This window comes from Leopardus geoffroyi, chromosome D4 (genome assembly GCF_018350155.1).
Source record: "Leopardus geoffroyi isolate Oge1 chromosome D4, O.geoffroyi_Oge1_pat1.0, whole genome shotgun sequence".
Taxonomy (NCBI): Eukaryota; Metazoa; Chordata; class Mammalia; order Carnivora; family Felidae; genus Leopardus; species Leopardus geoffroyi.
The window spans coordinates 30,769,858-30,786,398 of NC_059342.1; the positions used below are offsets into that span (position 1 = coordinate 30,769,858).

The following is a 16,541-nucleotide window of genomic DNA, read 5'->3' on the forward strand; positions in this document are numbered from 1 at the left end:
TTCTTCAATGTAATGTGAGCTGTCTCAAGTGAGGACCCACATCGTGGGTTTCATTTGACTCCTGGTTCATAGATTATATATTATATATACTGTGGTTCAATATTTAATTCACTGAACCTAAATCTACTTGTTAATGGTTAGAAAATGTTTAAATCTTAAAGTAAAAAAATCATTGGATTAAAACAAATTACAAAATCACAGATCCAGCAAGGATCTTTGAAACTTAGAGAAGGGTATATTCCAAAACTAGTCATAACAGTTAACTCAGCTTCCAGAGGGCATTTTACCAATTTTCTGTTTTAAGAATCACAAATGGAAAATTTTCCCAATGTCTAGGCTGTTTCTCAATATGGTTTCATCCCATTTACTCTAAAAAAAATGCTCAACTTTAATTAACTATACAGAATCTTCCAATATTTATCTCTTAACATTTCTTTATCTATAGGAGGATACAAATCCACAAAAAAAGTACCACAAAGAACAATCAATTCCAAGAATAAGGAAATACTTTGTTACCCAGTATCAAACAAATTTTCAAGTACAAGTATTTCTGACTCATATACAATTGCAGTTTATCATGAGTTAGCCACAAGATAATCATTTATAATCTCACTCATCATACTTGTCTATACATTATCTTTTAAGCATCAACCTGTCAACTGACTTTTTATTTTATTACTATTCATTTGGAAAGACAGCATAACAATTCTTTCAGGAAAAATTTAAAACTTTTTAAAAAACAAATCCCTCTTTCCCAATCTCCTCATTCTCTTCTAGTCTCCAACATGCTTCCTTTTTTATCTAAGGCTTACTATATAACATCAGTAAAGTATTTTCTTTTCTCCATTCTATTTTAGGACTTACTAGCAGACAACTCCCCTCCAAACACCACCCCTGAAACCAAAAGAACAAAACCAAATAAAAAACACTTTGAGGCAAATGAGAGTGAAAACAGGTTTGATTCAATTGTGTTTGAGTATATATGTGTATATATACATAATTTAAGTAAATGAAATCCAGAGACCTCTTTCAGATTTTCCATAAATTTCTAATAAAACCTCTCAAATTATAGTAATTTTTCCTTAAGCACCACATTAAAGAAAATTTCTCTTACTCAAGATTGCAGTTCTTTGGTTTCTTTAATTACTAAAATTGCAATAGTATTATTTCCTTACTTTCAAAACACAGTCGCTAATACATTAAATAATTCTGGGTTAGCCTTGGAACATAAGTTCAATTCAAAGAACACAAGAGCAATATAACATTTCCTCCTATGGGGGAATAAAACCCAAATCCCTAGCCATGAACTTTAAAAAAAAAATGTTATTTTTGAAATCTAGTTGGGGGATCCTTGTACATAATGTACTTAAACAGGTAATACTGGGTATAATGATTATCGATAAGCCGAAAGAAATTTATAGACTCAGAATAAGTCTATTTATATAATGCTATAGTCTGAATGTTTGTGTGCCCCACCTTGCAAATTCTTATGTTGAAATCCTAACCCCCAAAAGGTGATGTGATGCTATCAGTAGATGGGGCCTTTGGGAGATGGTTAGCCATAAAGGTGGAGCCATCATGAATGGGATTAGTGCCTTCTAAAAGAAGCTCCAGAGAGATCCTCAGCCCCTTCCACCACGTGAGCGGCCTCACCAGTCCATGCTGACATTCTGATCCCAGAAGTTCCAGCCTCCAGAACTGTGAGAAATACATTTCTGTTTATAAGCCTCCCAGTCTCTGGTACTTTGTTATGGCTACTCAGAAGGACTAAGACACAGAACTATTAAGGAAATATCTGCTAGCAATCTATCATTTTTAACTGTACACTCACATATCTTCCCGCATCAAAAGGCCTTGCCAAATGAAATTATTCTAAATTTGTTTTTTAAGAAAAACCCTATAAATGGCTCCTCTATTAACACAGATCCTCAAATTAGTAAACTCTAACTCAATGCAATTTTATGATCTATCACTGTGTTCCTGGCAATTTGGAAGCTAGGTCCTTCTCAAATTCCTTTGGTATATTTTCATGAGAAGCTTTGTACAAATATAGAATGCTCACTCTAAATCCACACTGCCATCCAAAAATAGGAAGCAACAAATGAGGAACAAGAGAGATATTAAACAGCTGTGGTAGCCAGCTTCCAAAACAGTCCCAGTGATGCTCACCTCCTGGTACTTCTACCCTTGCATGGCCCCCTCCCACATTGATTGGGCACCTATGTATAAACAATGCAAAAAAGGCAGAGTGTGACTTCTGAGGCATAAATGATGCTGTGGCTCCAGCATTGGATTCCTCACTCCAGGTACCTCAAGGTGCCATTCAGTGACGGTACTTGGGCAGCTGTGTGGCAAGGAACTAAGGCCATGTGCCAATAACCAGCGCTAACTGGCAGGAGTGTGAAGAGACCCCGTTAGCAGTGCACCCTCCAGCCCCAGGCTAGCCTTTAGATGACTGTAGTCCAGAGAGGTAATTTGTCAGGCAGCAATAATATGGTAACACAATCACCAGTAAGAAATGATCAGTTTGTTAAAAGTGTATAAATAAAAAAATAGGTGACAAGTGCAGAAATGTAAAGATAAGCAAGTCTCGTGGCTTAGAAAGCATTAGGAAGGAGAGCTTGTTACCACCTCTCTCTCTCTCTCTCTGAAGAAGCAAACAGCAATCTCACAGGATGAATAAAATATTGGGGCAGAAATACTTGAGAAGTCAATAGTGCTTTTCAAAGTCATGATCTTTTTTGCTGAATAAAATCAAAGCCATTTCTAGGACTTCCACCACCCCCATTTTTTTTAAATTACCATCTGCCTGCCTCAGTCCCTGTGAGAACTTCTAACCTTGGACTACTGATCTGTGTTGCAAAACCTGGGAGGGGCTGGGCTCAATCGGTGATGAATTAATTAGTGGACTGAAAGAAAAGAATCACAGACTGATCAGTTTCAATCCTGACCACTCAGGCCTCAAATAATAACACCCAATCACTTAGACACATGCTTCTTATTTCTATTCTTACACAGAGCATTTTGAAGCTTAAGCTATGTACTTATTGGTCTTTGGTACAGTTCTAAAAACCAAAACATTATACAAATCATCCTAAGAATGAAGAATAACAAAAAGTACTTAAACTCCACAACAAATGTGGCAGCCCAATAAACCAGTAAACCATTTTCAAGTATTTTTCTTTTTTTTTTAATGTTTATCTATTATTGGGAGACAGAAACAGAGCGTGAGCAGGGGAGGCGCAGAGAGAGAGGGAGACACAGAATCTGAAGCAGGTTCCGGGCTCTGAGCTGTCAGCACAGAGCCCGACGCGGGGCTTGAACTCACAAACTGAGATCACGACTTGAGTCAGCCGCTTAACCGACTGAGCCACCCAGGTGCCCCCATTTTCAAGTATTTTTCATGGAGAAATGTCACAATGTTTCCAGTATTAACTTACATGCGCATCAACCAGATTACACGGTCCTTCCTATGCCAAGACTTGAATGATCTTTTTTAAAGAAATCACTCTCTCCAGATTAATACTGAAATGTTCATGAAAGTTGGAAATAAGCTTAAAGATGGAAATAAGCTTACGGAAATAGCTTATTGAGCAGGGAAAGACTATATACAATACAGTTTTACATGATAAGATAAATAAATCAATTTCACAGCTCCTGCACAAATACAGAAATATGAAAAAAAAAAAACCTAAATCATTTTTAGAAAAAATCAGATGGCCTTATATTTCAACAGTTTTCACTTTTTAATTATTTTTATTTATATAACAGTAGGCTAGTATAATGATTCTCAGTTTAGATAAAGGGAAACTGGAAGTTTGGAGTAGCAATCATATCTACCAAAGCCATACAGCTAATAAACGTGAGGGAGGGGCGCCTGGGTGGCTCAGTCAGTTAAGGGTCCGACTCTAGATTTCAGCTCTAGTCACAATCTCAGGATTTGTGAGATCCAGCCCTGTGTAGGGCTCCATGCTGACAGGGCAGAGCCTGCTTGGGATTCACTCTCTTTCTCAAAATAAATAAATAAACTTTTTTTTTTTTTTTTAATGTGAGGGAATTGGTTCTGGGTATTAAGTGTACATGGTTATACTATGTGAGTAGTAGGGATTTTTTTTTTTTTAAACAAAGCAAAAATCTTGATTTTTTTTTTTTTACATGAAACCTAATTTTTAAACATGGCAAAAACAAACAAACTACTATTATTTAAAAATAAATACTGTTAGTTACACGAAGCCAGCAGGCCACTACTCTCCCACTTCTCCAACTGGTCACCCAAAATCACACTGCTTGCTATGGATGGAAGAGGGCCTACTGCTCAGCCCTTATTTATAGATGAGAAACCATACTATCTAAAACAAGTATTAGGGGTGCCTGGGTGGCTCAGTCGGTTAAGCAGCCGATTTCGGCTCAGGTCACGATCTCGCAGTCTGTGAGTTTGAGCCCCACGTGGGGCTCTGTGCTGACAGCTCAGAGCCTGGAGCCTGCTTCTGTTTCTGTGTCTCCCCCTCTCTCTGCCCCTCCCCCATTCACGCTCTGTCTCTCTGCCTTTCAAAAATAAATAAATGTTAAACAAAAATTTTTTAATAAAAAAATAAGTATTAAAACAAGGACAGGATCCAAAATTCCAGACAGCTTAAAAGATCTACAATCAAAGCTCGTAACAGTCAGAGTCATTTCTCTTTACCTTTTCCCCAAACTAATACCACCTAGCAAGTATCATGGGCAGCTGAAATACCAGCAGTCAGGCTCACTAGGGTGAAAAAGGAAGAAGTAGTAAGGCTGTGAACTGTGATGCCTACAGCCACCTCTACCACCTGGCCTGTTCCTCCGGCCCATCCTATCCCCTTTTGGGCACACCTCACACTAACCTGGTTCCTGGTTGCTATTTACAGCTGCCTGTTGCTGTTGGCCCTACTTTTCACTGACACCCAGGAAGGGTGTTTGCCCAGGGCTGAGTATTGCCCAGGGCCAAGACCCTGGCCATCCCACCTGATTTTATCCTCCAGTCTTTGCTGCCCCATTTAGATGGCTATTTGCCGAACTGGATTCTTACCTACAGCTCCCAGATCCTCTCCTCTGTACTCCCTTTGTCTTAACTTCTCATCTGATCCCTTCACCCTGCAGCCACCTTAACCTGGTACTGACTACTCTGGGGCCAAAATAATTAAATCCTTCAGGAAAAGGAGACTACAAGTTCAAAAGATCATCATTAAATAACAAATTAAGTCCCTGAGCTCTTATTCTAATTGTTGAAGTAATCTCAAATTCAATACAATTTAGGATTCTACTCACAGATTGCTGAATTAATCAATTCCCAGAATTTAATTAGTATAATTTTCAATGTAAATGTTAACAATTTACAAGGTAAGTCATTATAAACGTTATAAAAATTGCTTAGAAATAAAAAACAATACAGAGTGATAAATTTTGAACAGGAAATCTATATGTTAGCACAATTAGCTCTACCAAAGTAATCTATTAAACATTAAAGGAAAGCAAATTTGCAAGCTATGTACCAAGAGTTTGCTTCTGTCATTTATCTTATACTCAGAACGCCTTAACCACAAAAACTATTAGAAACAATGGCTAATTTCCTACGCTAGCCCTCAAAAGTACATTTAACCTATGGATGAGCTAAATACTATATATCTGCAGGAAAACAGAATTGCTGCTGGGGCAATAAGGTAAAATGGTAACTTTCTTGTTGTTGTTGTTGTTTTTTAACATTTTTATTTATTTTTGAGACAGGGAGAGATAGAGCATGAGCAGGGGAGGGGCAGAGAGAGAGGGAGACACAGAATCTGAAACAGGCTCCAGGCTCTGAGCTGTCAGCACAGAGCCCGACGCGGGCTCGAACTCACGGACCGCGAGATCATGACCTGAGCCGAAGTCGGCCGCTTAACCGACTGAGCCACCCAGGCGCCCCTCTTGTTTTTTAATATAAAAAGCAGATTTAAGATATGATAATGGTGGACAGGAGCAGGGGGAAAAAAGAAAAAGAAGAAGACATTTTATTCAATGTTTAATTTGTGCCAGATATTCTACCTAAACTGAAGTTAAAAGCCAGCTCAGTGGCCTCTTCAAAAAACTATTTTGCAACTAGAAATTAATGTTTATACCTACTAGTATTACACATTATCACTTCCATTACAAAGTATACACATAAAAAATTAAATAGACAAAGATAAAGTGACAGTTATTTCTTAAATGATTATATACAGTAATTGTGCTTTAAAGAACTTCTTCACAAAAAAAATAATAAAATAAAGAACTTCTTCACTAAAATATTAATAAATTTAACAGCTAATGCTTCATTTTTTAAGTGTTTTTAAATGCCTAGTTGTGAGTTGTGAGTTCGGCTACTTCTTTTCTTCTATTTATTTATTACTTTTTTTAGTTAAAAAATATTTACAGGGGCGCCTGGGTGGCGCAGTCGGTTAAGCGTCCGACTTCAGCCAGGTCACGATCTCGCGGTCTGTGAGTTCGAGCCCCGCGTCAGGCTCTGGGCTGATGGCTCGGAGCCTGGAGCCTGTTTCCGATTCTGTGTCTCCCTCTCTCTCTGCCCCTCCCCCGTTCATGCTGTGTCTCTCTCTGTCCCAAAAATAAATAAAACGTTGAAAAAAAAAATTAAAAAAAAAAAAAAATTTACAGAAGTATATTTTACAATCAATAAAAACATAATTTTAAATGTACAAGTCAATGGATTTTAACAACTGTCTACACCTATATAACCATGACACAATCCAGACAGGAAATTCCTATCACCCTCAAAGGTTCTCTTGTGCATCTTCCCAGTTAATCCCAAATGTTTCCCCCTCCCCATAAGTCTGAGACAACCACTGATATGCTTTCTGTCTCTATGGAATAGAATAGCTAGCCTTCCAAGAACTTCATATACATAAAATCATGCACAGCTGTTTCAATGGGTGCTTTAACTAAAACAGATACTTTACTGTGGTAAGTATATGTAAATGCAGAAACGATTACACTCATTCTTTCAACCCATCCAGCCAATGATGGACATTTGGTTAGTAAATTCCCAACTTACCAAATGCTAATCAGATATTATTAAAAACTAATGGAGGAGTGCTGCACATTTGAAAACATGCTTAGCAAATAAGCCCAAAATCCACTGAAACTTTACTTAGATGATTTTAAAGCAGGTTATAAAATTTTGTTTTGTGGCTATCACTAGAACACTTGACTTTGAAAACTGTGTACTTAAATGGAAAAACACCATTCATTCTGCCTTTTCAGTAGGAAACTGGTTTCAGGATAACCAACAATCTTAACTGGAAGAAAGTAAGTTCAATTTCCATGAAAGAAAGCCAACTAATAAATGAAGGATGAATGAAATAATTAGGAATTATGGTTATACTGAAATCATAATAAAATTGATTGAGGCAAGTACTATAATTGTTGTTTAAAACACTAGCTGCATGGTTGATGGGGAACTGAACATACAAATAGTTTCAAAATAACACCATCTGAATCCATTAAGTCATAAAGGAGAAAAATCATACATTGAAGGAATCTGATGATTAGCCCCTAATCCAAAGGACATTTTTAGCATCCTGAATGGTAATTTAGGTATTATATCATATGTTTTCTGATATGATGCAAAATATTCTACTAATGCACAAGCCTACAGATTTAACTTCCAGTTCAGAAGACATACAGAGAATGGAGAAAACCAGTTAAAACATACCACAAGGAAGAAACCAGAGAAATTCGAAAGGTAGAACATTCCATAAGAGGTCTGATCTCTTCCATAAATCAGTGTTAGCAAAAAGGTACCATGAATGTGTCAGTGAGGTTAAAGGCACAACAATCATACACAATGTGTGGTCCTGGATTACATATTGCTTTGGACCTTTTGGATCGATGGAGGAAATATGAATATAATCCAAGTATAGAGATGATGCAGTATGTACTAAAATGGAACAATGAGCCACTGACTGAAAAAAATAGGTGATAAAACTGTACTAGTGAACATAAAACATATAGTATATTACACACACATATGCACATGTCCTTTTTTTTTTTTTTAACGTTTATTTATTTTTGAGACAGAGACAGAGCATGAATGGGGGAGGGTCAGAGAGAGGGAGACACAGAATCCGAAACAGGCTCCAGGCTCTGAGCTGTCAGCACCGAGCCCGACGCGGGACTCAAACTCACAGACCGCGAGATCATGACCTGAGCTGAAGTCGGCCGCTCAACCGACTGAGCCACCCAGGCGCCCCTGCACATGTCCTGTTTTTATAAATATAAAAGGGTTTTTATTTTTTATTTTTAAGGAAGATTTTCTAAATTTCTCAAGGGTACACAGGTTTTGTACATGACATTTTTCACAAAATGACAAAAGTTTCAAACTTTTATTTTCAAAATACTCTCTTAATTATGAATTTATTTGTTTTGAAAGGCACTTTCACTTAAAACTTCACCTTTACTTGAAATGACAGGCTATATATACCACCCCTCTCCAAATCTGGCTAGGTAATAAGGAATCACAGACTTATCACAACAGGGTAAACTTACCACTTCATAAAATGATGTAATGCACTTATCTTTCACATTCCTCAAGTCTTCTACGGTGAGTGGTATACAAGATTTTTTTTTTTTTTAATTTGCTTTAATTAAAATTTTAAAGTTTATTCATTTTGAGAGAGAGACAGCACAAGTGGGGAAGGGGCAGAGAGAGAGAGAGAGAGAGAGAGGTAGAGAGAGAGAGAATCCCAAATAGGCTCTGCATCGATAGCACAGAGCCCCATGCAGGGCTCAAACCCACACACAAAACTGGGAGATCCTGACCTGAGCTGAAACCAAGAGTTGGATGCTTAACCAAGCACCCTAAGATTGTTACTTTCACCATAATTTGTTACCAAAGCTCCTACCATTTCAGATGACTGTGAATCCATTTACCAGGCCACACAAAATGCATTACTTGGAAATATGCACATTGAAGACAAATGAATAGTTAAGCCAATAATCTCACTTCTTCTGCCACATGTGACACTTGACCATCTGACAAAAGGGAGCATGAGCATATCAATCCTGTTTTAAGTATCTAAGTTATTTTGAGTACTTATAAAACTAACCTCCTCTGTTTTTAAGACAAAAAGATAATAGAAGTACTGCCACTCTATTCTCAAGCCTCCTCCACACTCTGTATTAGGTCCTTCTGCATGTGTAAAGATGAAGGGGACATCCCCTTCAGAATCCCAGAGTGTAAAAGGATGGATCAAGAGTCAGTGCATTTGGAACATTTCCTTCCCAAAACTTCTTCCTCTAGACTTTCTGTTTTAACATTACCACACCACCTTCCAGGTCAACCATTAAAAAGCCTTACAATCTCCAAAATTCCTCAATAACTCCAAAAAAAGGTTATCAAGGCTGCAGATCGATTTTTTAGGGAACTCTCATTCTTTCTACAAATCTTTCATCAGAGGATTTAACAGACTTCAACCAGATCAAATCTCTATTTACTTACCTTTGATGTTTCATCTTTTAAGGTATCCATGTTATACCTCAATCCTCTTTTGCTACTATTAATAAATTTCCTTTTCTTAGAAGGTTTTCTCCTATTTCTCTACCTAGCATCATTTGAACTGCAAGCTCCCACTTTAGCCAGCCAGTCATGGCTGCAAGGACTTTTACTACAGCCAAGAGCTGTGATCCTCCTGCCAAGCTGGCTTCTAACTGAGCAAAGGAATGAACTCAAGTCCATGTCCAAATTGCTTACCTGGCACTTTCCTAACCAATCAAATCAGTGTTAATCTGAGAGCATAAAATCCTGGAAGGATTTCTAACTCCAAATATGTTAAAAATAGAAAAATACACTTCTACATGCCAAAATAAACCATAAACAAAGTCAAAAGGCTAACACCAAACTTACAACAAATATGACAACAAATTTTTGGTAAATTTGCCAAGAGGTCATTTTTTTTTCACTAGCAGTAACACACAACAGCAATAAGATTATTAAAAAGAGATTTCTTATTTATAAAATTATCAAGTGTTTTGTTTTTAACAAAACCCTTGGTTTCCACCATGATCACAGCCACCTTCTCTGGAGGGTCTTCACACTGAAGACATCATGTCTGGCTCCCCAAGACCCACCCCCCAACTTGGGGACATCTCACCTGACCAGAAACAAACAACTGCACCAAGAACAGTCCAGGCAGAACTCGATATGTTCTAGGCAAGCGCACATTCTCTGAAATGGAATGGCTTCAGCCACCCAGATTTTCTCCTGGGCAGTGCAAAGACTTTTACTGTCACACCAAGGGCCATTTCTCCAGCATCTCCTCTAACACTGTACAAACCCCAAGAATTCTGGCTACATCCCTCTTTCTGTAAAGCTGTCATGATTTATCCTGTAATCCATGGGGTTCCTATCCCCAGTGATTGGCTAAGTAATGAGACCAAATGCCCCTGTTAAAAGAGCCACCTCCCTATTCTCTTTTCCTTGAGAACCTGCATAGGCTTTTTTTTACCCCTAAGAATTTTTGCTGTGAAGCACAATAAACACCAGGAAAGATGGAAAAACAAACAACTAAACAAAAGCACCACATTTCGGTAAGCTTAAGAAGTCAAATTTTAATAGACATCATCTACAACCTGTGTTTTCATATATTCGGAGATGATAAAACTATCCCAGAAACATTTCTATCAACTATTTCTGTGAGCACAAGAGGAAAAACAAAAGCAAAAAAGGCCTTAATCACTGTTGTTAATGATTTACCTTTAACAGAAAAGGAAATCACTAAATTTTTAGGTGCAATGTTAGCTAGTACCACCAACTTGTGGTCTAATCACTGTACATTCTAAATTATGAAACTATATACCAGAAAATAACTTTCAAAGGGAGGAAAGCATGACAGAATCAAGTAGCAAGCTGAGGGAAGAAAGAACTTATCTAAAGAACTTCAAAGACAATCCCTTTATGGTGGATGGGAGTAGAAAACACATTCAACTTGCTCTTCTCCAGTGAACAGAACAGCTAGCTTCCATACCAACAAACAAAAAGATAAGGGACACACCACTCTGGAGGAGCTCTCGGCATACTCTGGAAAACTTGCTGCTAAGATACTCCTGCAGATAAATGCACCAGGCAGTGATAAAATGGGACTAAAAAAATAAAGCTCTTCCTTGATGCTTATAAATAAATGAAATTTATAACTCTTGTGTAAATACTGGCTATTCCAAACACACTTTGCAATGATTCAAACAGACCTCTCAATGTCCTGTGTAACCTATGCAGTATGTACCCATTTTCCTCATGCAAGATATTTTGATAATAGAGAGAATCCTAAGAATAGATCTAAGAATCATACCTCAGTTAGGAAAAAATTGCCTATATTCAAATTATAAAGCACTCTTACTTCATATGATGCACTTTGCTGTTTTTCTGGAAAAAAAAACCAATTATTAATCCTGATTCCACTTTTACAACTTCACTAAACGGACCATGGGCTTATAAAAACACAGCTTTGGGGGCATTATTAAGTGCAAAACACAGAAAAGGGGTTTCACAGTAGTTGATCAATTTTTTTAAAAAATAGACTTTTTAAAGAGTAGTTTTAGGTTCAAAACAGCAAAACTGAGTAAAAGGTACAGAAACCTCCCATATACCGCATCCTCCCAAACATGCACAGCCTTTCCAGCTGGTTAAATCTTTAAAAACAAAACATGTTCTTTCTGGAAAGAAATTAAGACGTTATCATAGAAAACATAATTTCAAAATTCCAACTGCAATTTAAAGTACCACTGCCGTATGCATTTTCACTAATATGTTGGGAAATCAGTTTAATACTTACCATATAACATCCAATAAGGAAAGCAGCATTTGCTTGTTTTCTCTGATCAGAGCCAGTAAAATGAATAATTTTCTTCCTCATCATTGTGATGGACTGCATAAAGATAAACAGCTGTTAGTATTTCTCTTTAATTTCAAGTTTTCTAAAACTTTACTTTGTGATGAAGATATAAATTCCAAATCTTAACAACATATAAGCATTTGTATTAGCAAGAACTTTAAAATAGTTAACTCTAATACTCAAAAATACCATGTACCTTCCCATAATAGACATATTCTTGGATTAAAATGAATGTACAATTAAGGAGTGAGGAAGAGACATGAACAGGTATATGCTTAGAGTACATGCTCTGAAAGAATACATATGATGCTAGAAAAGGCGGGGGGGGGGGGGGTGGGAGGGGACTTTTCTTTCCTTTCCCTGTTTTTGTTTTTAACATCTATTCCCAAAACCTTTACATTAAAATAAAAGGGTGGGGCGCCTGGGTGGTTTAGTCAGTTGAGCATCTGACTTCGGGCTCAGCTCAGGTCAAGATCTTGCAGTTCGGGAGTTCAAGCCGCGCGTTGGGCTCTGTGCTGACAGCTTGGAGCCTGGAGCCTGCTTCAGATTCTGTGTCTCCCCCTCTCTGCCCCTTCCCCACTCGTGCTCTGTCTCTCAAAAATGAATAAACGTTAAAAAAATTTTTTTAATAAAAGGGTAAATAAAAACAGGCAAAAATAATTCTGTTACAAATCAGGATAGTGAATGAGGTAACAGGGCAGAGAAGGGGTAGAACAGAGATAACAGAGCATAAGTGGGCTCTTGTGTGGCATTGCTAACATTCTGTTCTTGATTTGATGACTTAGATGATTACCTACATATATTCAGTTTGTGAAAATTCATTGATCTGAACCTCAAGATCTGTACCTATTTCTGTACATACATTATACTTCAATCCTGTAAATACATTATACTTTTTATTTAAAAGGATATGGAATTTAAAAACCAAAGAAAGCATATAATTAGTTAGGACCTCCTCACCTATATTTCACTAATGTGAGCAGAAACAGATTCAGGTAAGCATAAGGAAAAGGATATATTGAGTTCAAAAAGCACATATTTCTTGGCTTCTGTGAGTCAATGATGCATGTGTACATATTTTGTTTACATAGAGTAAGAGATTCAAGTTGATTTTAAAAACAAAAACAAAACCCAACCAGCCACAGAGCAACATAAGCAGAAGACACTGAAATTCAAACTCTATACATGTTTTTATCACTAATTGAGTAGGCAGTAATGTTTCTACCGGGTTGGATGGTCAATACCCTGGTATTGGTTCTAGTAAATGATAAAAAGTTGGATGGTTCTAGTAAATGATAAAAAGTTAAAAAAAAAAAAAGGACTAATATTCTAGTAAATGATAAAAAGTTGGATGGTTCTAGTAAATGATAAAAAGTTAAAAAAAAAAAAAAAGGACTAATATACCAATATATTCTTGGTTGACTGAAGGATAAAAGGCTGTAGATAGAGGAATACACAGGGGAAAAAAAGTCTTTCAAAATTAGAGCAAAGAAACTCAAGCAGGGGGAGAGGAAATTATTTTTAGCTTCCTAGCCCTGTATGAACAAAAGACCTGCCACTGGCAAGTGGAAAAAAGGAGGAGGGTGTGGACATAAATATACAAGGCCATAAATGCTTATATTCCTATTCAAGAGAAAAATAAAGCCCAGAAAAAAAGTTTCCAACTCTACATAAACCTGTAGGGCATACTATATAATACAAAAAGAAAAGGCACATTGCCATTTTGCAGATTAGTGACTTCTCTGGCAGGTATTTCCAACAGTTATGATGGGGAATTTTAGGTTTGAGGCTCAAGGGGAAAAAAAATCTGCCTTAATCACTCATAAATTTTTAATACAATTTAATTTTTAGTTGAAAATAAATTTTATTTCTTCTGTGTAATAGTATGGTAAGTAATCACCTGGATAACATTGTTTTTAAAAAAGTAATGGCTCCTAAATGCAGCACTTTCTACGTGAGAATTTACAGTGACTAATTTGGAATTGCTAGCAGTACACAGACACTTTTTATTATATGTAACCATAAGTCAAAGTTTTTTAAATAAAGGAATGGGGTCTGAGTTCAAACTAATAGAAATATTCTTTGCAACTCTCATATACAGCCTTAAAGAGATGCTGTTTGCCCCTACCTTCCCTGCTCCTTAATAGTATGTACAAAGGGTGAGGGTGAAAAGTCACAAGTAGTAGTACAATATCACGGGACATTAAAGATAGAATGGAAGTAAGATGATGCAATTTTCTTCACTAGTTTGCTAGCATTCTCTGTCAAAGTGAAGGCAGAAAGGTCATTGTTTGACCAAAGCAAGGGAAGTTTAAGTTTCTCTTGCTGGGTTTCAGTTCCATTAGAACAGACAGTAAGAGGTTTCACTTTAATAACCAATTTCCAGTTTAGCTTTTCAAGTATTTAATCATTACCAATTCAAACCAGAACCAAACGACTCAGTCTTAAACCATTCAGTCAAAACTCTGGAAAATAAACATATACACTATGACTATATAAAACAATAAGCCACATGTATGTCTTAAGCACCACTGCAGTGAGAAACAAGACTTTTTTTTTTTTTTTTTTTTTTTTTAAATAAAAAACAGAGGTATGTTTTCCTTACTTTTCCCTCCCCAGGATCAGGCTAACAATGATTACCTAAGTCAAATCTTAAGTAAAAAAGATTTTACCTTTAATTTCTTATTTATCTTGCAACAATATCTGTAAACCATTGCCAGATTGAGTGGTCCAAAATCTGCGTAGAAGCTTTAAAAATGAAAAACAAAAACATATATATACATTCTAGATGCTCTAATATAAATGCCTTTTTGGAACTACAAGATCCAATTAAGACAAGAAAGAGTATACCAAATTTTTACTGATCATACAACTTAATACTAGTGGTATTCTGGTAAATAATGCTTATTAAAAAAACACGGCAAGTGTGACAATGGTTAAATCTAGCCTCGATAACATCTGAAAATACCTGTTGAATAAAAAAGCTGTTTTTCCACATGTTTCTACTGGCAAAAACACAGCATCTTACTTAGTAGCATATTAGCTTAATCTCAATATACCTTAAACTATTAGAATTTCAAATGTAAATTATTAAATTTAGGAAGGTTCTTTCATTTTGATTTTTTCCTAAAGATCTATTTTATTACCAAGAGTTTTAAAAAAAAGCATTCTCCAATAATCAACAGATTAGTAATTTTCCAAGGCTATTCTACTTATAAACATACCTTTAGATTCTTCAAAATAAAAAAAAATGTTACTAACAATCTTTTAAAAAGCAATACTTACTTCTCATATTCAAGTTCATTATCTATGCTGAAATAATGTACATTTGATGAACTCTTTGGTCTGCTGTAGAGAATGGCAAAACAAAGGCGATCTGAAATGGAAAAATTGCAATGTTCCTTCCTTCGGGTTATTAAAAAACGTTTCACATATCATGATGCAACTCTTTTCAGATGAAGTCAAATTTTTATTTTCCCCATGCATGGTAAGGGTAATGGGCAATTTCAAAATGTTTTGCTATTCTGGCAGGTGATAATAAATAAGCCACATTTTTAAAGGAGAAATTGCTTTTAACCATAAATTTCAATAGCAGTAAGTAATTTTTCACATAGCAACATGGCTAGATTTTTAGAGGAACCTCTCATTACAAAACTTTAGTACCCATGGGCTAAGAAATTTCAGCAACTGGAGGCATGCATTTGATAATTAGGCATCAACCTAGATTACTTGTGCTTTGTTTCACTAGGTTTTCAAGTCATCCTAAAAAGTTATTTCAATAGGAAACTGCATTTTTTAAAACAGAAACTAAAGAACGCCATCAAAAAATGCTGCTAAATTAATGTTTATGGCTATAGAACACAACAAAACAAACCATATGTTTATCCAACTGTTCTTAGGGATCGCTTCTTTTTTGATTCGGAATCACTACTGTCATAGTGATTTTTACAATTAGACAAATTACCATTACAACAGAAGCAATGAGAGGTTTCTCCAAGAGGAGTGTGAGATGAACTTGTGTTGCATAAATGCAGTTAGGCTGCTGTGAAGTTTAGCAAGAATGGTAAGGAGTAGTAATGCTCAGAGGCTCCACCCTTTCTCCATGCCTCACCCCCAAAAAAAGTTGCCTAAAAATCATCAGTGAAGCAGTCACCTGCAATACCTCTTAGTAGTAATAAGTAGTGCTAGGAGAATACTCACACTCAGATTGTGGCAAAATCAAGCACAGCCTTCAAAATAGTAAAATATAAAGAACGCCAGCTGGCATCCTTTCCCCAAATGGGAATTTAAACAATTTCTGTCTACAATTCAACTCACACAATCGCTGTATTTATTTCCTTGCAAACTCAACTGAAATGTCTTGCAACCACAAACACTCAAACGGATGCCGGAGTTTATTCCTTTCCAACCACAAATGAACCTTGATCCCCGTGCACAGAATGACCTGGGATTTTGCTCCCTTGGGTGAGGAGACGCAACTACTCTACCAGCCAGGGGTGTAAGGACACCGGGTTCCCAACTGCACGTGTCTGTGTGGATTCGCCCCAAAGCAAGACCATGCCTGGGGACAAGGAGTCCGGGGAGGCCACCCACGCCCGTGAGACAGCAACGGCCCGGCCCGAAGTGGAAGGACAGCCCTTTGCCGGCAATTGACGCCTC

The 16,541-nt window shown here is 36.8% G+C and overlaps 1 protein-coding gene across 16 annotated transcripts in view; it reads right to left on the minus strand.

The window, feature by feature from the left end:
- Nucleotides 1-16,541, minus strand: part of CDC14B (cell division cycle 14B) — a 109,057-nt gene that overhangs the window by 38,216 nt on the left and 54,300 nt on the right. For 15 of the 16 annotated variants that reach the window (XM_045469248.1, XM_045469256.1, XM_045469245.1 and 12 more), the window contains 3 exons: nt 15,168-15,258; nt 14,555-14,630; nt 11,823-11,915 (listed from right to left, as the gene is read on the minus strand). In XM_045469248.1, coding sequence (XP_045325204.1) covers nt 11,823-11,915; nt 14,555-14,630; nt 15,168-15,258 — 260 coding nt within the window. Of the gene's footprint in view, nt 1-11,822; nt 11,916-14,554; nt 14,631-15,167; nt 15,259-16,082; nt 16,532-16,541 lie in introns of those variants that run through there. The other variant, XM_045469252.1, reaches the window with a different exon arrangement.